This window comes from Chiloscyllium plagiosum, unplaced genomic scaffold (assembly GCF_037043375.1).
Source record: "Chiloscyllium plagiosum isolate Xiang-an unplaced genomic scaffold, Cpla_swu_hap1 HiC_scaffold_14, whole genome shotgun sequence".
NCBI lineage: Eukaryota > Metazoa > Chordata > Chondrichthyes > Orectolobiformes > Hemiscylliidae > Chiloscyllium > Chiloscyllium plagiosum.
Window position 1 is genome coordinate 24039128 of NW_028270152.1, and position 23340 is coordinate 24062467.

General features: G+C 38.8%; 1 protein-coding gene across 2 annotated transcripts in view; it reads right to left on the reverse strand.

Annotated features, from left to right (window-relative positions):
* The window catches only part of klhdc8b (kelch domain containing 8B), a 103201-nt gene that overhangs the window by 16454 nt on the left and 63407 nt on the right, over positions 1 to 23340 (reverse strand). For both annotated transcript variants that reach the window (XM_043707832.2, XM_043707833.2), the window contains 2 exons: positions 20112 to 20276; positions 16928 to 17152 (listed from right to left, as the gene is read on the reverse strand). In XM_043707832.2, coding sequence (XP_043563767.1) covers positions 16928 to 17152; positions 20112 to 20276 — 390 coding nt within the window. The remainder of the gene's footprint in view (positions 1 to 16927; positions 17153 to 20111; positions 20277 to 23340) is intronic.

The following is a 23340-nucleotide window of genomic DNA, read 5'->3' on the forward strand; positions in this document are numbered from 1 at the left end:
AGCTTGCATTTAAATCTACTTATTACCTACCACCTACATGATATTTCCACCTCTGTAACATTGTGCGATCCCAACCCTTCATCAGTTCATCTGCTGCTGAAACCTTCATTGATAAATTTGTTACTTCTATACATGACAAAAACAATCTACATTTAAATGGCACACAAGATGTAAAGCATCCCAAGGCATATATCAGGGCAGAAAAGCGAAAACTTGATCAATGATTAGTTTTAAGGAGCATATTAAAAGAGGAGATTTAGAGAGACAGAGACAGAGAGAAAGAGAGGGGTGGACAGACAGGAAAGTTTAATGTGGTAACGCCAGAGCTTAAGACCAAGACAACTGAAAGCATGGCCACAAAATGCAGAGTGATAGCTCAAAGGTTTGCAAAGCTGGAAGAGATTACAGTAAATAGAAGGAAGAAGCCGTGAGGTGATTTGATGTTTCCAGAATTTGTTGCTGAAGAATAGCTTGTAGAAGAGAAACAGAAGCCAAGAATCGATCACTGAGAGGCAACAGTGCAGAGATGGGAGGAGAATCCATTATAGATGATTCTATGGCTATGTTTTGATAAATAAAAATAAAAATAAACTAGGAACATACCATCGGATGGGTAAAGCAGTTGGATAAGGATGGTTTCATCAACTGTGCCAAAGGTTGCAGATGGATGAGGACCGATGGTTTTTATTGTCACAATCGGAAAAGGCGTGATTTCTGACTTTTACAAAGGCTATTTCAGTGGCCATGTTACAAACTATCTGGAAGGTTCAAATGTAATATTGTAGGAAAAATGGCAAATGATAGCACAATGAAATACAGCACTTTTGAACATTGGGTTGGAAATGGAGAAAAACCCATTAATAATATCAGCTAACGTGGGGTTCAGAAAAGAAAGTTGATTGCTCAATAGATTGGTCAGAACTGAATTAAGGGAGGAGGGGGTTAGTCTCACTGCAATGATGAGGTTGTAGAGACCATAAATGGATGATGGAAGAAAACTGAGAGAAAGATGAGTTCAGAGGTATGCGTACGAAGAGTATTTGAGGTTGTTTTGTCCTGTTAGACTGAGCAGGTAAAGATTAAGAAGCAGAATAGATTGCCTCAATCTTAGTGACAATAAAGTAGTGAGTTGCTTATAATTATTCGTCAAGGTGAGAATGAGGGAGGTAGGGGAGATAAGGGAGGGTGATTTAAGAGGATAATTTATGAGAAGAGAAACTAGAGATTAATCTTTGCATTTTTGGCAGATCTTAGAATAGTGAGCAGTTTCAATAATGGAGAGCATAATTTGATAATACATTAAGAGGTGCAATCATATTTAATGATATATGGTTAAACCGACTGAATGTCAAATATATTCAGAATTACATCACTTGACACAAGGTGCCGGAATTTATGGATGCACCAGGAGAAAAAACTAGATTTACAGAGATGAATGGTTTTATTGGAGATAGGGCATTGAAAATGGTCAAGACATTCTGACTTAGTTAATCAGTATCTACAAAAGCTATAATAAATTGAAGGCCAAGCACTGCATAATTGTAAATTTGAGAGGAAAGTCGTAAGAAACTTGAAAGAAAGTCTCTTCCTAGTTGGGCACAGAAAGTCCAGAGTTCGGGAGAGGGAATATAAGTAGGAAGCAAAATGAGGAAATATGCAGAGATTGCCTGATCATTGAGAATAACAGTAGGGGTGGTGGGGCAACACAAGATGGCAGGATAAGAAGGATGTTCTGTTTCCACTAGCTGTTATATCAGTAACTAGGGGTCACAATTTTAAGATCTTCAGTAAGGGATCAAGGAGTGAAATGAGGAGAAACTACTTTACTCTGCGAGTTGTTAGGATTTGGATTGTGTTGCCTGGGAGAATGGAGGAGACTGATTCCACAGGAGTTTCAAAAGTGAATTGGATACATATTTGAATATCATGAATTTAGAGGGCCATGGAGGTAGGGCTGGAGAATGCGACCAGCCAGGTAGCTCTTTCAGGAGCCTGTACAGACACGATGGGTCAAATGGCCTCCTTCTGTGCTGTAATATTCTATGATTCCATACCTTCCATTTTAACAATCCACCATTCGCAGTCATGTTTTTAGGTATCTATACCCTAAACACTGGAATTTCCACGAGCAATCTCTCACCTCTTTATCTCTCTATTCTCATTTAAGATGTTCTTTCAAACCTTAACTCTTTACCCACCTGTCCTAATATCCCTATTTAGTTTGATATCACACTTTTGAAATGCTTTGAAATATTTTGCTGCTTTGTCTGTGACAAATAAATCTGATGTTGCTGCATGTATCTATCCATTAAATGAAAATAGAGGTCACATGTGGTGACAGTCCCAGTATCAGAAATGGCACCAAAATGGATGGAAAGGAGCTTGCAGCAAGGGAAGAGATGACCAATAAATTCCTCTTCTGACTGGGCCCTGCATGATTAATTCACCCAAGTTTAGTTCCAATGAACACAACAGTGATTCTTTACTGATTGTCCAGATATCTTCTTGGCCATAATGCACAAATAAAAGCCAGCACAAAACAACCATTCTTACCATCAAGTAAACTATCGAGTTGTCCATACCATAATCGACTGCACATTTTCATAACCTTCCCTGTGCCTTTGCTTGGTCTTGTGTTCCCACTAAGTTGTTTCTTAGTAGCTGCAGCATGGTTGGTGGATTAATGACTGACTTTCATTGTAGGAGAGTGCAGACAGACTTGGAGGATAGCAAGGCTTACATTTTTGTCAATTTTAGCAATACATATATTACAAAAAAAAACAGGCTCCAGGGGTTAATATTGTCAATACAATCAAAAGCACTACAATCAACTCACACAAAACAAAAATGATGTAAACATTATTAGAGACCCTTCAGGTTACTGATGCATTGCATGGATCACCCAGTGTGAAACACAAACTTCTGCCATCACAGTTGTGGGAGGCCATATACTTCACTGGCAACCTATGTGTCTGCAACGTACTTCATGTAATCACTAATCTGAAATGCTTAGGGATGTGAAAGACACCATTTCAAATTCAAATAAATTCATACTACTGCAGATTCTGGATATCTGAAATAATTACAGAGAATGTGAGAGCAACTCAGCACATTGACAGTGGAGAGAGAAACAGAGTTAACGTTTTGAGTGCAGTATTGCCCTGAAGAAGAGACACATCAAACTCGATTTGTTAACCCTGTTTCCCTGTTCCAATTCAAGTCAATTCCTTCTATTCATCTCTAAAATTTAGGTAGGGGTGACTCTTCTCTTCCACATATTAAATAAATAATTGTATTTCTGTATTACCCAGCAGGAGGCACTACACAACAAGAAGACTACAAATTTCAATTCAAATAGAACCTTGATCTCATTAATTCTGGCACTAAAACCTGCACTGCAGCAAATCTGGAGTCCTACTATCATATACACTGCAGTAAGTTTTGAACTTTCCATTTAATTTATTGATGGTATGAACACTGCAGGAATATCAGTGAGAAGGATATTCTAATCTCTTCAGATCCTGAAAAGTTAACACTCGAAGGAAGGCAGATGAGGTTGCCTTTTTACTCCAACAGGTTTTGCTAATTGTGTCCATCATTCATTTGTCAAAGTTGCCATGGAAATTGAATCATGAAGTTTCTTAAGAGCCTAAAAGATTGACAGCATTTCCCACAACAGGAATCCATGCAGCAACACATTAACCTGCTTCTATCAGCAGCTTTTCAGAATAAAATCAATCGCACAGCAACTGACGCAGCCTTGTCCAAAGAAAAGATGCATATTTAAGATACCAGTTCCATTAGTCTCTGTTCCCTGCCTTAATGGCTATTGGAAGTTATGCTGATTGAAGGTGAGATATTTTCCTGAATGTTTGATAGCTTGAAACATTCTCACAGTGCAGCTCTTATTAGTTGGAGCATAGGGCTCTTAAAGGAACAGAAATAAATAAGGGGAGATAAAGTAAAATGAATGAATTAGATTTGCTCAAGTACAGTGGGTCAGAGAACCAAGGGATAAGAAACGGTCGCAAAGTTCAAAAATTGGTATAATTTCACTGACCCAGCACTCCCAGTAGGCTCAGTTGGTTGAATCCAAGGAACAGGAGAATCGACATTTTGGGCAAAAGCCCTTCATCAGGAATGAAAGGCACATTCCTGATGAAAGGCTTTTGCCCAAAACGTTGATTATCCTCCTCCTCGGATGCTGCCTGACCTGCTGTGCTTTTCCAGCACCACATTCTTAACTCTAATCTCCGGCATCTGCAGTCCTCACTTTCGCTCAGTAGGTTGAAGATGGGTTAGAAATAGGACTACACCACAGTAGTGCCAAGTCTGGTTTTAACAATATCAAGGGAGGTGCCAGTAATCTTAGAGATTATATAATGCTCATGTCAAAAATCTATGACTACATGTAGGAAGGTGTCCAGGTCATGTAGGTACTGGACTCTGTATTACAAACCCAGCCAGTCGCTCTGGATACCTGGTTTCTGGGTTTATTACATCTCACTCCTCTCTACCTCAGTTCAACATGGAAGTTAGCTGGGGTTCAAAGTAAAAAACTTTTATTTGTCACTAGAAGTTCTTCATTGAGTCAGAAACACTACATATTTCCTTCTTCACTAAACATTTTCACAAAGGACTTACTGCAACTAAGAACAAGCAATTTTTGTGGGTGATATAGAATCTTATTGGGTCTTTATTGTTTTTTGCCACTGTGTTTACAAAGCAAGTTCATTCAAAAATAGCAGCTCAGACTGTTCGTTAAACACTAGCCTGAGAAAAGACAATGTAGAGATTATTTTCATGCTGGGGACATTATGTGTATGAATAATTGTGGGTCTAGTGCCCATTATTTTCAAATATGCAAGGCTGGTACTTCCTATCAGCAACACTAATTCAGAAAATTAGCCCTGACAAGTTTGCCACAGCAATTAGGAAAACATGGATATGTACAAGTTATAAATTGTAATGCTATTTACATGTTTAAAATGTTTAATACTTCAGAGTGCTGTTATTAATGGTCACAACTGGACTATTCCCACATGTGTTAGCTGGGAGACAGGTAAAAATGTGTGTTGCACAAGAATTTGGCACTGCGAAAAGATACATCTATAAATACAAGGTGTATAGCAATTAAACTGATGAGCTGCGGGCATAGATAGCCACATGGAAGCATGATGTCATTGCTAAAATGGAAACTTGCTTAAGGAAAGGCAAGAATGGCAACTCAACAACCCTGGGTATAGAGTTCTCATGCAGGATAGAGAAGGAATAAGGAAGGATTGGTATGGGTAATTACAGCTGACAGAAGGGATGACACACTAATAAATCATCAAATAAAGACATGGGTTGAGCTCAGAAGCAACGGAGGGGCAGACATGTTACTAGGTGTGTAGACAGACCTCAAATAGTGGGAGGGAGATGGAAGATGGAGATGGAAGAACAAATTTCTGATTGTAAATACAATAGTGCTGTAATAGATCTGCTCTATTAACAGCAGGCATATGATCAGTGTGAAAGGCACAGAGGGCACAAAACTCTTGAACAGCTTTCAAGAGAACATTTTTTAGCTTCGATGTAATAAGCCCAATGAGAGGGGTACAATTCTAGATTGTCAGGGAATGGAACTGGGCAAGTGGAGGGAGCATGTGGTGGGTAACCGTTTTGGAGACAGTGACCATAATATATATTGTGAAAGAGGACAAAGGCAGAACAAGAGTAAAATTCTAAATTGATAGAGCTAAGAGGTGATCTGGTAAAGGTAGACTGGTTCAGCTATTTGTAAAAAAAAACAAGACTGAACAGTGGAATGCATTCAAAAACAAAATGCTCCAGGCACATTCTAGACATGTCCTCACAAAGAAAAAAAGCTGGCAAATCTAGAATCCTCTCATCTGGAAGCATATACAAAGATAAAGCAGACAAAGAAAGCATATGACAGTCACAATCAATCTTAAGAGTGAAAAATGTGTGATGCATTATAGAAAATACAGAAGTAAAAAAGAAAATTAAGTTTGACAAAGAGAAGCTATGAAGACAATATTGGCCGGTAAAATCAAGAAAAGCCCAAAGGCACTTTTCAGTACATTCAAAGCAAAAGGGGAGGGCCTATAAGAGATGTACAAGGTAATTCATACGCAGATGTTAAAGATGTGGGCAGAGTTTTTAATAAGTACTTCATCTTTGTCTGAACAACAGAACAGGTTGATGCAGACCTTTTTAGTTAAAGAGAAGGGGTGTGATATATTATCTACTAAAAGCACAATATGAGAGGAAGGACTAGAGGGATTCACATACTTGAATGTGGATAAGTAGCCAGGTCCAGACAGATTATATCTCAATCCATTGAAGGAAGCCAAGGAGGAAAGAACAGATGTTCTGAGGATTATTTTTTAATCCTCACTAAAAAAACAGACAAGGTGTCAGTGTTTGTGAACATTGTACCATTTTATAAAAATGGCTGAGAGGAATAGGCTACATAATTATAGGCTGCTTAGTCCAATTTTGGTGGTAAAAAAATCGTTAGAATCAATTCTGAGACATAATGAGCTGTCACTTGGAAATGCATGATTAATAGGGATAGTCAGTATGGTTTTGTTAAGGAAAAGCTGTGTCTTACTAACTTATAGAAAATACAATTTTAAAAAGTGCAGTTTGGTAATACTGTAGAAGGTAAACCGATTCTGAACTAAACATTGCCTGAAACCCAAGGTGTCAGTTCAGAAAATGGTGCAAACCAAGGCAAGGGTAATGAAGTATGATAAATCTATTAAGATTTTTATCCATCACCTTTTATGTTATATGCCGGTGAAATAATGGTATTTTTAATCTTGGTTTGAACTCAATGGATAGAGTCATAGAGATGTACAGCACAGAAACAGACTTTCAGTCCAACTCTTCCATGCCGACCAGATATCCTAAATTAATCGAGCCCCATTTGGCAGAATTTCACCCATATCCCTCTAAACCCTTCCTATTCATATATCCATCCAGGTGTTTTTTAATGTGCAATTGTGTCAGCATCCACCACCTTCTCTGGCAGCTCATTCCATATGCGCATCACCGTCTGTGTGAAAAAGTTATCTCTTCGGTCCTTTTTAATTCTTTCCCCTCTAACCTTAAACCTATTCCCTCTAGTTTTGGACCCCCCCCCCCCCCACCAAGGGGAAAAGACCTTGGCTATTCACCTTATCCATGCCCCTCACAATTTTATAAACGTTTATAAGGTCACCTCTCAGCCTCTGACGCTCCAGGGAAAATAGCCCCGGTCTATTCAGCCTCTCCCTATAGCTCAAAGCCTCCAACCCTGGCACCTGCTCAAACCTTCCAATCTTGGCACGATCCTTGAAAAGGATCATGTATGTACAGGATGATATCAATGAGTTTTCTTCTGTGTTGAAGCAATATTGTATTTGTAATCTCAGTCCAGAATGATTTCTGAGTAATCAACAGATTGGTTGTTAAAATAATTAGTTTTCTAACTGTTTATTATATTTTCCCTTAATTACTCTCAATTTATGCATTTCAATAACTCAAATAATGGTTTATCACAGAGACAAATGAATGAGGAGACTATTTGTTTAGTATTTTCCTCATTAGATAGTACATACACATTGCAATGTATAAATTTGGACCTATCATACTGTTCAACATCAAATTGAACTAATTTTGCATAGCCTAGTTAAAATGAATGAAATGAATTTGTAAATCCATTTTTTAATGTTTGTAGCAGTAAAGATAGCTCATTATAGAACAAAAAGAACATAACACACAATGCTTAAAAGAGAGCTTTGATTTTCTAATGTTGGTGCTGTTTATACTCAAATGATTAGGTGGAAATTTTAGATTGATTAAATTTCCTGCTAATATTCAAATAAGGTTTGCACCCACTGAAATTTACTACAAAAGATGGAACTGATATGAAAATAGATAGAATTTTGGTAAAATGAAATATTACTTCACTTTTGTTCCTGGGCCTTAATTCGAAAATCAAACCTATTTTAGCAAAGTTTACAAAATGTCAACTCAATTTGCCAGAACTGTTTTAAATAGATTAAAAGCATAAGTGGACGGTAGGTAAAACTATTATACAATGACTCGTGTTATCCACCACACCGTTCTATTGATCCATAGCATTGAGTTGTGCTCTCCCTATGTAATATTTGATTGCTGGTTCTCAGATAATGAATTCATGATAGTGCATTTGGCTTAACAACCACTTCTGGGTTAATGAAAAACAGACCTAACTGACTGCAGTATTACATTAAACCCAGGTTAGAGACTGCACGAGGCACGATTTTATAGAGTTTGGAAATATTTCAATTATTCTAGCTGGATAGGATAGAATTAAACTCAATCAACCAGTCCAGAATGAGAAAATGCAATAATATTGATCAAACAAACCTGACACACAATAAAGGAGCAAAGGACAAAAGAAGAAATAAATCAATGAGGTACAACAGGAGATAATTCTCTATTGTAGTTCATAAATAAAGCTGTCAGTTAGATGTTTGTGCATCCATAAAACTTCCTATTCCCACACTTTGGCATCAACAAGCTATTTATGCTTTACTCTATTAACAATATAGTGTCAGCAAGACATCAGCTCAAGGAAGGCTTCCTCAAGAAATGCAACATAGATGTCAAAGTGTTGGAGACTCTCATTCAGACTTAGAGGAAGCTCCTGTATGATGGGACTCAATTCTTTGAGAACACCCGTTGGCAGAAAAGGAACCAGAGAAAGGAATGTAAGTGATTGCAAGGCCAAGACTGATCCGAGAGACACTTGCCAAATGTGTGGTCAGAGACGAGGCTTGAGGACTGGCTCAGCAGCCATGCAAGATCCTGCAGAACCTGTGACACCAAATCATCTGGAATTTTCCAGGTGGACAATTATACTTATTTGGCAGTAATTGCTGATGACAATCTCTTACTTTTAGCTCTATTAGAATTTTGATACCTTATTTCTGGAGTTTATTCTCAATTCTATAAATATCAATAAATACTTCAGAAAATTTCAACATAAAAAAGTGCTTGTTGATGTATGCATCAGGTTAGAGTTAAATTAGGGTTTTTGTGAAAGACTATCAGGTTCATATTTCTGTGACTTGAACCCAGAAAACGCTTCTCTTCATAAAGCATAAGAAACTTGATAATGACCCCTGGAATTTATTGCACATAAAAACGGAATGCATTGGGAATACTCAGCAGGTCTGGCAGAATCTATCGGGAGAGAATATCCCAGGACTAGTAATCTAGTGGCCAGGTCTAATGGCCAACAGTTCAAGGCAATTTGAACATGGGTTCATCAGCTGGAGGAATTTAAAATAAACCAGTACATGTGAAACAAAAAACAGTCCAATGATGTCTACGATATCATTGTCATTTGTTCTAAAACCCAACTTGTTTACTAATGTCCTTGAAGGAAAGAAATATGTCATTCTTACTTAGCCTGGCCTACATCTCACTCTAGACTCACAGCAATGACTGCTTTCTCAAGTGATTCAGCAAGCCACTCAGTCCAAGGACAATTGGAGCTGGACAACAAATGCTGGCATTGAGAAATGAACACAAGGATTGGTTCTGGGTCCTCAACTTTTTGTCATTTACATAAATGATTTGGATGCGAACATAAGAGGTACAGTTAGTAAGTTTGCAGATGACACCAAAATTGGAGGTGTAGTGGACAGCGAAGAGGGTTACTTCAGATTACAACAGGATCTGGACCAGATGGGCCAATGGACTGAGAAGTTACAGATGGAGTTTAATTCAGATAAATGCGAGGTGCTGCATTTTGGGAAAGCAAATCTTAGCAGGACTTATACACTTAATGGTAAGGTCCTACGGAGTGTTGCTGAACAAAGAGACCTTGGAGTGCAAGTTCATAGCTCCTTGAAAGTAGAGTTGCAGGTAGATAGGATAGTGAAGAAGGTGTTTGATATGCTTTCCTTTATTGGTCAGAGTATTGAGTACAGGAGTTGGGAGGTCATGTTGCGGCTGTACAGGACATTGGTTAGGCCACTGTTGGAATATTGTGTGCAATTCTGGTCTCCTTCCTATTGGAAAGATGTTGTGAAACTTGAAAGGGTTCAGAAAAGATTTACAAGGATGTTGCCAGGGTTGGAGGATTTGAGCTATAGGGAGAGGCTGAACAGGCTGGGGCTGTTTTCCCTGGTGCGTCGGAGTTTGAGGGATGACCTTATAGAGGTTTACAAAATTATGAGGGGCATAGATAGGATAAATAGGCAAAGACTTTTCCCTGGGGTCGGGGAGTCCAGAACTAGAGGGCATAGGTTTAGGGTGAGAGGGGAAAGATATAAAAGAGACCTAAGGGGCAACTTTTTCACGCAGAGGGTGATACGTGTATGTAATGAGCTGCCAGAGGATGTGGTGGAGGCTGGTACAATTGCAACATTTAAGAGGCATTTGGATGGGTATATGAATAGGAAAGGTTTAGAGGGATATGGGTCGGGTGCTGGCAGGTAGGACTAGATTGGGTTGGGATATCTGGTCGGCATGGACAGGTTGGACTGAAGGGTCTGTTTCCATGCTGTACATCTCTATGACTCTATCCCATCAAATAACAATTAAAATAAGTTGAAACTGAAAGATACATGAATATCTGACAAGCATTTAGGAACAGGAGATTGCTATTCACATATTTGAGCTTGTTTCACCAATTAAATCAAAAGTTCTCAAATCATAAGAACCCCTTTTTTTGTCCCAAAGACTGGTGGATCATATCAAACAGCATGTTTGCAACAAGCAAGGTACTGACCATATCCAATTAGCCCATCCTTTTTAAGAATCAAAGCAGATTGTTCAATATTAGACGTGATATGTGTTTGAGTGTAATTCATCAAATAATCCTGAGCATGCTGAGAATTATACTTTTTGCGATTGTAACAAGGTCAGCCAGGTGGACCTCATAGAATATGAGTTTCCTGATTGGGACTGTTAACCTGGTTCAATGAGAGAGCTCTGGCTGACAGATATAAACAGGAGCGTCAGAGATTCTGATTACTCTGAGAGCTAGCTCTGAGAGAACTGGATCAGTGTCAAGTACTACGCATATGGAAATAAAGGATGACTTGGTGATGGGATAACGACCTCTGTGGAGTTATTTCAAATTTGACAGCCAATTTAACATTGTTAGTTGGGCTCACGTGTGGTGTACTTGTATGTATTAGAAGTGATATATACTAATACACAGGGCTCTATTCCTTGCAAACAAACAGAACATGTACACACATAGTGCTTGTTCTAACGTAGCAAAATAGGTGATGGTGATTCCATGCTTCATTCTTCAGATCAATGCCTTGATCACTAAGAGTCAACCTACTTAGTTTAACTTCTTTTAAAAAAAAACCTTGAAATTTAATTGTCAGCTATATCTAACTGTTACATTCTCCTTGGCAATGCCTTTACCAATCAGAGGCCTCCCGTAATCCATTCAGCACTGTCTTCACATACAGTCAAAATGATGTTCCCCTTTGAAATGCTAGTTATGCAAATGACCCATTGAGTGCAAGATGGAAAACTTCAACAAGATGTTTTTAGCAATTCCCAAGCTATGTACTATAATTGACTATTATATAATACTTGTAGTACAGAGTTGCATCTAAGAAAGCAGATATCTCATTACAGATAGCAGATGGCAGTGCTGCTTCTTACTGCAGAATCTCATGATTTTTAGAAGGTGCCAACTAAGGAGAGGATGAGGGTGGCGGTGTGGGTAGGGAACAAGAGCACTGAGGAAGCACAACACAGAGATAGCAGAAGTACAGGGAAAACAGAGCATAGAGAAAACATGAGCAGAGAGAAAATGAGCTCAGATAGAACAGGAGCATTGAGTGAGCAGGAGAACAGAAACAACAGAAAATAGAAGCAGAAACATGGTGGATGGGGGTTGAGGTGTGAAAGGGACAGGAACACAGAGAAAGAGAAGATCAGGGAAGTGAAGTAGCATTGTGGCTGTAGAACAAGCCACCAGCCCTTGGTATTCATCTACATTGCCCACCAAATGGGTGACCCTACTTTGTAGACACCTAGAAAGGCTCCTACTGACTCACATATCTCCACACACCTCCGATTGAGAACAACTGAAATAGATAGTGGCTAATCTCTACATGATGAATAAAAGAAAATAGATACTAGAATTTCTGTTTTACCTTTCACTGAAAATACATTCCTGAAATTGCTTCCTGCTTACTAATTAGAGCAAAGACGTAGAACTGCAATTTCAAATAATTTATATGAAATGTCTACTCAGTAAAGAAAGCAAGGATTGAGTTTAATTCAGCTTATCTCCACATCATGAAAGCATTAAGGCTATACTTTGCAATTGGAAAAGCATCCCGTCATTCTTAGGCAACACCCGTTAGCTAATTAACTAGCGCCAGACATTAAAAAAAACTTGTTACTATGGAGAGATGTCATAGCAATATGAACTCTTTAATACTGTGCACTGTGGCAAACTCTATAATCCCTTTAATCACACAACTATGCTATTCAGTGCTGCAGAAGAGTTTATAATTCTTACAATGGAATTTTTTCTGGTTTTGCTGAAATAATTTGTGAGCCTTTCAAGTTGACAGTCTTGTTATCAACGTCTGTGAAAAAGTATTTTATTTCTTGCCTTATTTGTGTAGAAGATGAAAAAAATCCCAGCACAACAAAATTGGATGCAACAATGAGGGTATAAGTTCGCAAAAAGTTGAGAAAATGTTCAAAACAACTTAATTTAACTGAAAGGATTATGGTCTTTACTACCTTCAGGAATCCAATAGCATGGAGGCCTGTATGAGACAGGTTGATGAAATCAGTTAAAATAGAACTATCAGAACTAACTTGCTGTATAAATGCAATATTTCTTTACTGTTTCTTTTTATTTTCCTTACATCCATTGCATCCCCTGGCTTTAGTGAGTATGTCTCTTTAACTCCTCATCAGCAGTATAATAAAGACATTGGGCAGTTGAGCACATAATGAGTGTTATTTCCAGGGTATGCCTGATAAAAGTGGTGCCTGCTAACACCTGATGATGCCTTTAAAACACTAAGCTAAACCACATCATTACAAAAGGTTTCTTAATGATCTCCTAAGGCAGAACAATGTATCTGGATGAAGTAATTAGTAAAAGATAAAAACAATTTACCATTATTCTTCCATTGTTATATTTGCAAGTATTTATTCAATCTGTTATTTTCTCTCCCACTTTCTTTTCTAACGTTCTTTAATTTGTTGTGTATGTGCTTTCAAATACTTTGCTGTTATATGAGTCTGTAGTTTGTTTCTTCGTAGAATTATTTGCAAATATAAGTGCTTCCATACATGATAGCTAGAAGGGCTGTGTCCAAATACATTTTCCAGTGGCTGCTGCACTATACATCTGATGAGTTTACTCATGGTAGTCAGAGAAGAATGTTTGAAGAATAGACTAATGAGAAGGATGTATTCAAAAAGGTGCCATATACTCAGAGGGGTAAAAGCATTACAGCATTTACTACATTTCAGAAAAAAAGTAGTCAGTTGAAGTTTTGTTTCATTATTTTCCTTTTATAGTTTTCTTCAATAAAATTGATTGACATCCTCAGAGGTCACAGAACTACAGTGCAATTATCCAAAAGATAATGAATAAGCTGAAAGCTTTTTGTGAAAGAGAAAATGGAAAGGGATTAGAAAAGGCTTTATAAATTGATAATATGAGCTCTTTATTTTTGTTTGAATGATTGAATAACCTTTAGTGCTCTGCAATTTGGTCAATGCAATTTTAATTAGATGGGAGGCTGCTAGAGAATGGATGAAATGTTATTAGATACGACATTTGAGTTGATCTATGTAATCTCCTTCCTACTCTTGAGTAGAATGGATAAAACAGCCTCTAACCCTGATTATTCTTAGTAACAGGAATGGTGAAGTGCATTACTGACAAAATAAGAAATGTTTCTGGACTCTGGTGTCATATCTGTTTTGTAGTAATGTGAACAGATGCTGTTTTTCTGTACTTTTTAGACAAGGCAAGAGATAGAATGAGAGGGAGATGGTGGGGTGTGGGGGGGTTACAATTTTTTTCCAGCAATGATAAAATGTCAGGACAGTTCAAATCCCTCACCACAAGGATTAATTAATTTTATAAGTGAAATTTGTGAAAAGGCACTTTGCTTATCAGAGTATCCACTTTTCCAAGAGGCCATTGTGAGATCAGAAAACCATGAAGCACAACAAAGACTCCAGACTCAACCAGAGCCTTACAAGCTTGATTCTTTTGGAATTCCCAAGTGGTAAACATTCGCCAACCGCCCAGCAGTATAGCAGTACCCGCTAAATAGGTGGAGAAGCAACAAAGCGCAACACCACAAGTAGAGAATCTGAAAGAATGTTCAAGTGAAGAAGAAAATAGTCCTTTGTCTGAACCAGTTCTCTTCCTTACCTCAGTGTATAGGATGGGCTGAAGGGCTAAAATTGTTGATGATATTCAACAGGTGCAAACTTTGAATGAGTCCTGTGAACATTCCTTGTACATGCTGCAGATAACACAATCAAAACTTGTTTTCTGTACATGCAAGCAGCTTGTTTTTTGTATCTGCTTTTCTGTGCTGACTCTTTGTTACACTGTATAAAGGAGACAGTTTCATTCCAAGTTTCCTTTCCAATAATGGGACCATGAACAGTGCCAGAAATAAACCTACGCCTTCAGGCCAGCCACTGATTGAAGGGTCCTTGATGTGCACGAGGGCATGAGACTCATTGCTTTCTTTTCTTCCCTTTTTCATTTTTTTAAATGACTAAATAGATGGCCATAATTCAGTCTTTTATTTTTCCTTCCTTTTTCCAGCTTTTATTATTACTCAATATATGTTCATATTTAAGCAAACTGCTGTTGTCAAGTCTTCTCTTAACTACATTAAACCAAATCTGAAAAGTGTGACATGGTGGCCTCATGGTTAGCATTGCTGCCTCACAGCGCCAGGGACCTGGTTCGATTCCAGCCTCAGGTGACTGTCTGTGTGGAATTTGCACATTCTCCCTGTGTCTGCATGGGTTTCCTGTGAGTGCTCTGATTTCCTCCCATAGTCCAAAGATGTGCAGGTTGGGTGATTTGGCTGTTTAGGGATGTGTAGGTTAGGTGCATTAGTCAGGAATAAAATATAGGGTAGAGGGAATGGGTCTTTGGAGGGTCAGTGTGGACTTGTTGTGCTGAAGCGCATGTATCCACACTGTAGGGATTCTAAGGGACCACTTGGATATACTCTGTGATCCAAGATACTCAGTGAGTCACAAAGAAGGTATGCTTATACAATCCTGCAGCCCCATGTTTGCCTTGTTCAATGCAACGTGTGCCTCCATCTTGCCATAAACACTGGGACCAGTTGAAATTGTGGCCAGTAATGACATCTCTTTTCCTGATGTCAGTTTACAAGGTGCTGACTGCAGGACCCACTCAGCTCCCAAACTCGAACAACATAAATGGGGAGAGGGGTAAACTAAATATCCACATCCCAGTTAAATTTCAATTTTTATTAGTCTAATTGGTCACTATGATTGCCATTCTCAAGGAAATTTGAAGTCAGAAAATCAAGTGCCAAAAAGTAGGGAAGGATGAGCTTAAAACAATCACGATCATTCGAGGAAAAGCACAAAGAAAATTCATGACAAATCCCATGGACTTGATTGCCTGCATCCTTGGGACTTAAAAGAAATGGCTGCAGAGATAGTGGATTGGTTGTAATTATTCACAGTTCATTAGATTCTGCAAATGTCCCAGCAGGTTGGAAAATACAACTGTAACACCCTACTGAACAAGGGAACACAACAGGAAGCAGGAAGATATAGGCCAGTTATTCTAACATCTGTTACTGGGAAAATGATAAAATTCATTATTAAGGTGGCAGTAGCAGGACATTCATAATAAGCTTAGACAGAACCAACATGATTTCATGAAAGGGTAATCTTGTTTTATAAATTTTAGAGCTTTTTTAGGACTTAATAAGCTCTGTGTATAAAGGACAACCAATAGATGTAGTGTATTTTCATTTCCAAAAAGGCGTCTGATAAGGTACCATATAAAAGGCTGCAATTCAAGATAAGGGATTGGAGTGATATGTTAGCACAGATAAAGAATTGGCATCACTTTACATCATAAACCAGTCAACTGAGCTAACCAAGCCCTAATATAGCATGAACAATCAGGATAAATGGATAATTTTCATTTTGGCAAACTATAACTGTTGGGTGCCATAGAATCTGTGTTGGGACACAATCTTGATTTTATTTAATGATGGAACAGGCTTGAGGAGTTGCATGAACTAATTCTGCTCCTATTTCTTATGTTTTTATTTTCTTTCCAGTTTTATTACAGTCACCTTTATGTGATAATTTAGTCAACATTAATCCAAACCTGTTTGAGCCTAGGCTCAGCATCATATTCAAATCTTCATTGCCTGTATTCTAACCTAATTCAAATTCCACTGACCCAGCTTACTCACTTTCAATGTCTTCAGGTTAAGCAAATGCTGTTAAGTTACAGTTCTCATATTTTATTCAAGTCTCCCCACCACTCATCCATTCTTCTCTCAATTATCACCTCCAGCCCAACAACTCTCTAAGATACCTGCACTAAATTTGGTCTCTTCAGTTTTAAGCCATCCATCACATCCTTAGCTGCCAAGATCCAAAGTTCTAGAATTCCCTCCCTAAATCTCTCCACTTTTCATCCTCCCTTTCCACTTTTAAAATGTACCTTAACATCCAGGAAGATAAAAACAAATGATGCAAGGCTTGTCCTGCTGCCCAGTTGAAGAAAACTTTGGAAGAGATTACATTCCATTTAATTAAAATTCTTCCAATGGCAATGCTCAGTGGAGCCCATGTAGTGAGAAAAGAAATAAAACCATCAAGTAAAATAAAAAGAAAGTGCTTAACTTACCTTGTTCTATGTCAAAGACTTCCACTGTATTGACAAAATGTGGCCTGGAGTAGAAGTTATGAGGGCCTGGTTGCTGAAGACCTCCAAGGCTGTAAAAGCATTTCTCAGTCGTAGCACAATTAGCGAATGCACGGCGGGTAGGAATGCTTGGATATTTGGTCCAGCTCTTTGTTTCCAAGTCTAAGGCTTCAAAAGCGGTCACAGGTAGTTTGCCCTGTCTTCCTCCTAAGATGAAACAAAGGGTTTGGATCACTGTACTTCAACAGTACATGCATCATTGTATAAACATTTTTACTTTGCTGTTGGCTAAATATTGTTGACTATATGTAAACCTGTGAGTGCTATAGCCTTTTAGATTTTAGTATTGGGATTTTAGATTTTAGTAACCCTTCGTCAAGATACCTATAGGGTAGAGTGTATAAAAATTGGCAAGCTATATTGCAGCTATACAGAACTTTAGTTAGGCCACGTTTGGAATATTACGCACAGTTTGATCGCCACCCTACCAAAAGGATGTGGAGACTTTGGAGAGGGTACAGAAAAGGTTTACCAGGATATTGCCTGGTTTGGAGGATATTAGCTATGAGGAGAGATTTGACAAAATTGGTTTGTTTTCATTTGAGGATTAGAGGCGGACAGGTGACCAATTGAAGTTTATGAGAGGCACAGATAGAATGGATACTTGGAGCGTTTTTCCCAGGGCAGAAAATTAGTTACTAATTGTGCTAAATTAAGTTAAAAGGGGGAAAGTTTAAAAGAAGATGTGAAAGAAAAGTATTGTTACACAGAGAGTGATAAGTACCTGGAATGCACTCCCAGAGGAGGTGATAGAAGTAAATACAATCACAACATTTAAAAGACATCTTGACAGACAAATGAATACGCAGACAATAGAGGGATAGAGACCATGTTGAGGCAAAATCTTTAGAAAGTTGAGTTTAGAAAGGTGTTAAGTGTCAGCGAGGGCTTGGTGGGGCAAAAGTCCACTTCCTGTGCTGTACCTTTTTTGTTCTTTCAAAATATGTCTGTTAGTATCCAGTTGAAGACACGAGGGTTGCAACATGTATTTGTGTGTGGAATGGAGATGTGGGGCAAAAATGGCCTGAGACTGGACCTCAGGCTTCAGTTAACTGTTCTGTGTGGATATCCATCAAAAGCTGCTCCCTCTTTTTAGATAAATGAATTTGAGGCATCCTCCCTCCCATTTGGATTCACATGACAAAGAAGACTTACTAAACTGAAGTTCTTGTTACCCATGGATGGATAACCAATGTAAGTATACATTGGGTGTGACAGTGGTTGTGAGTGAACACAAGGCATTGTTTTTCCAGATGCATACTACACAAAAGATCAGCTTTAGATCAAATCAGATATTAACATGTCTGAATGATGGCTGATTGCACTGTACGTTTTGATCCCTCAGCTGTTCCAGCAGATTCCTTTGAGCTTCTGACTTGAAGTTTTAAAACTTAATAATGTGATCAATTTCATTTCCTTTTGGATTATACGATATCCAAACAGAACAACTTTATACTCTAGCAGAATGGCTCTGAAAAAGACGATGTCCCAAATGAGATCCCAAAGTTACTTCTGGTTTCCTCTTAGATTCAGAGAGATGTACAGCATGGAAACAGACTCTTCGGTCTAACTTGTCCATGCCGACCAGATATCCCAACCCAATATAGTCCCACCTGCCAGCACCCGGCCCATATCTTCCAAACCCTTCCTTTTTATTATACCCATCCAAATGGCTTTTAAATGCTGCAATTGTACTAGCCTCCACCACTTCCTCTGGCAGCTCATTTCATACATGTACCACCCTCTGCGTGAAAAAGTTGCCCTGTAGGTCTCTTTTATATCTTTCCCCTCTCACCCTAAACCTATGCCCTCTAGTACTGTACTCCCCCAACCCAGGGAAAAGGCTTTGCCTATTTATCTTTTCCATGCCCCTCATGATTTTATAAACCTCGATAAGGTCACCTGTCAGCCTTCAATGCTCCAGGGAAAACAGCCCCAGCCTATTCAACCTTTCCCTATAGCTCAAATTCTCCAACCCTGGCAACATCCTTGTAAATCTTTTCTGAACCCTTTCAAGGTTCACAACATCTTTCCGATAGGAAGAGGACCAGAATTGCATGCAATATTCCAACAGTGGCTTAACCAATGTCCTGTACAGCCGCAACATGACCTCCCAACCCCTGTACTTAATACTCTGACCAATAAAGGAAAGCATACCAAACGCCTTCTTCACTATCCTATCTACCTGTAGCTCCACTTTCAAGGAGCTAGGATTTGTCCCTGAATAGGACAGAGTCTCCTGCTTTAAGAACTCTGGAATGTAGAAGATGAGACCAGTTCCTTCTTAAGATGAGTATTCCCACTTTCCTGAGCCTTATCTAGCTAGAATAACTATGAACTGCAGTGGAGGTAGTGTGAGAGGACTGAGTGGACAAGTTCCTAATATATCAGCCAGTATTGAAACACATGTGTTTCTGGAACATGGAAATTGGTCTGTGATACCTCTTCATTCCTGAATCAATGTAGCCTACATTTTGACTCCTTAAATTTAGTATTGGATTCCTTAGTGAATAGGCCATTTGAAAGGATTACTGTCTTTAGCATCTTTTGGTGTTTGAATTCAAACTAACCGTGGGACATATCTCAATCTGAATATGTGCTGTGCAGAATCTGCCTCGAGTTAGAAGGATCTTAGAAATCTGGGGCTTGTTGTTAACTGCTCACCCAGCAGAAACCCATTCCACTTCCTGAAGTGGAATCAAGGCAGTAGCAGTAATCCACGTGTAGAAAGAGTGATAAAAAGAGTATGCAACACTAGTGGTCAGACCTCCTCATTATCTCAGTACATTCAAGAGTACATTGCAATGATTAGGATTTGTAAACCAAGAAAATCAAAGGGTATGGGAATAGGACAATGAATGGCAAAACATTTATGATTTTATTCAAAGGCAGAGCAGGTTCTCTGAATAGTCTTCTCCTAATGTTACTTCTTCATTCTCAACCTTAAGATGAGAATTATTTCCGGCTCGTGTAGAGAACTTCTTCAGCAATTGTGTCAAATAAGCAATAACATTGTGAAACTACAGCTAAAATACTAATGTGTTTATAAAGAACAAAGTAACTGCAACAAGATATTAAATGCAGCCATCTAGAAGTGGTCATTTACCTAGAACATAGATTTTATTGCCCTTGATGAAAGAACAGGCTGCATACTGTGGTGTTGGCATCGGTGGTAGGGGTTGCCAATAATCCCTGGCTGGTTCATACACACGTACCAGAGCTTGTGGAGCAGCATCTGAGCCCATGCCTCCCAAAGCGTACACTCTGCCATCTAAAACATAATTCACATAATCATGTTAGAAGCGTAACAAGGCTATAATAAGTGAAACCAATAGCATTATAATTTAATGTAATGGCTTATATATTCTATTCAGTGTTAAACCCAGTAAGTTTTAGAATGGCACTGTTATGGTTAAATCCCACTGTACCAGATGCTTTTATGTTTATCAACAATCTGTTGACAAGTCTGAATGCAAAAATAATACTCAATATATGCGATATCAGCATATTGATTTATTATACTAAACATCTTTGTCTGGGACTTTATTCCTTGTTTGTATTGACTCTCGTCTCTTGCAGATTGTACATAATTAATGTGAGTTTCTATGATGCTGAGGATTAGTGCATTTTTATGACGTAACTTCAGTGGGAATTCTTTTCTGTGGCTCATGGCACAACAGCAAGAGCTCACTCAACATGCTTACAGCCTTAAATGGCTTTCTGTGTCAGTGCATTTGGATTGAGTATTACAACCGTGGCATCAAACCTGATTCAGAGAATTCTTAGCATTTCACACTTACACAATTCCTGAACTTGATTAATGCCAAAATTAAACCAAAATTTGCACTGTGTTCCATGCTGGTCTATCAGTCGCAACTCACTGTGAATTTCCTGAGAGTCTGACTAGTATACGCCAGAATGTAGTGTGAAACAAACAGTAATCTAGTATTTGATAAAAGTCTAGGAAAAATATGGATTCTATGCCATTTTCCTCCTTATTAATGTTATGGAAAGTAATATTTGATGTCATCAATCTATGGTCTTTATGCGCATTCAACTATAATTCTTTTCTACGGGTGGAACTTTATAGCAGTCTGAATGACATGGGCAATGGTAAGATTTGTGCAGAATTGTGCGAAAAGTCCAGTGAAGTTTGTCTTGAAGATGGAAGCAATTTGCTGCATCTTTTATGCAAATACTAGGTGTCAAGGTGAAATTCTTGCCAGTCAGCAGCAAATTAACTATTAAGAGCCAATTGACACTTGTTGACGACATTGCTAACTGCACATCTCATCTCATTAATATGGAGTGTCCGGTATTCCCAAAGCCAGCGAGCAAACTAGATGCCAGGAATTCTCAACATGGAACTCAGAGCAGGTACCTTGAGACTCCAGCTTGTGGCTGCCTGCAAAGAGCCTCCAGGCACTCATGGCAAAACCGTATTTTAAGGCACAATCCATGGGGTCCAACCACATGCACCAACCCTCCCAGTCTGCAAACACGAACATCTAATATTTGCCAAGTGCTCAGGAACACCATGGTACCTCTCCAATTCACTTGGGTTGAAAAGACAGGTAAATTGGGGAACTTGCATACTTTATAAAACCTTTATCCTTTATGATAACTCCAGGGATAGTGGGCTGCAATTTCAAAAACATTACACTAGCAAGTCACAACATTCTGGAAAGAACATTAGTAAACCAGATTCTATTTTAGAACAATCAATGATAGTTGATATGATCTTCATTACTGACATTAACTTTATATTCTGTACTTTTATTAAATGAATTTAAATTCCACTAGCTGAAGTGAAATCCGAACCATAGCCCACAACATTTATTTGGATTATTGGGCCACTAAACATCTTTCTGTAAGGTTGATCTCAGTAAGACACAAAAAAAATCAGAACATAGTCCAATATAGGCTCCATAATTGATACAAAACTAGTACAGGAGGTTGCCATGATGAGAGAGGTCCTTTAGTCACACAAGTTCAACAGGTCTTCCAGACATCGTGAAGGCACTAGGGGCAGGTAGTCAAACCAAGATACAGTACCAGGTGAATTGTACTGAGCTCACACAAGAGGTCAGTGTCAGTGAATGCATCTTCAAATGTCATGTCCCACTACCAGCTTTAGACACTTGCTAATGCATGGAAACCCTATGGTTCATTTTCGAACAATCTCCACCAGCCATGACTCACACTACACATTCATAGTTTCACCTCATCCTCACATTTCTACAAGCTCACACCCATATCTCACAGCCTGAACAATTCTTTAACTGACATCATCTAAAAAACATCACATTTGCTGACATATTGTCCTCTCTCTATCAGGATAGGCTGGTGAATACTTGGAGGCAGCGGCAGCTAATCAATGGGGACTATGCCTGACTCCCTCCCCACACCCTCATAGAGATGGTGCGGACTGTCATTTGAGTGGCAAGGACTGAGGCCATAACCCACAGGAACGTAGTGGTGCACTCCTATCCAATTTCTCTTCATTGTACAAACTTTCCAGATTCCAAAGCTGCAAGCTGCAGATGGTTGAAGAAGGTACTCCATGCCTTCAATCCGCTCTCCTCATTGCAACCCTACAGTTGCCTTTCACCTTTCAAATAGCCAGGAACTGCGACCAAACCAGGCCGTGTTGCAGATGCTAAGAACAGTCGAGGAAGAATAAACTGATGTGGAAGAAATACAGTCAGTCACTCCCACATTTGCAATGAACAGCTCAGATATGAGTACCATGTGCACCTTACAGTATAACTTAGAGGTGGGATGTGCACATGGTGAGCCACTGGGCACAACTTTCTTGTGGCCTGATCAGAGGGAAAGGGATGCATGCATGCCAGCTTGCTGGATGGTGAGATCGGGCCTTGCTATGCTGTTGCAGAGAACCTAGATGAGATCTTCAATGGGCAGCATACAGAAAAGATTGATGCTTTTGTGAAATAAAATGATGCATGACAGGTCTTCAAGAAAACATCTTGTCAAGGAATATGCAGAAGCCCAGTTTGAACAGTGCACCTGGGCTTTGCATAGAGCTTGGAGCTCCTTACTTTCCAACATTTTAATGGTTACTAACTCCATAAGAACTACCAAGTATAGTTATTCTCAATTGCAGACCGAAACATAATGCAGTGTCTCCTGAGCAAACCTCAGCATCTAGTGCAGCATAAATACTAGATTTAGGTAAGGCTGACTTGAATTAGATGAGACAGAGATTGTCTATAATAAACTGGGAAAATCTGTTAATGGGTAAAAGAACTGAACAACAGAGGAGGATGTTTAAAGAAATATTTAACATAGTACAAAACCAGCTTATACCCCTG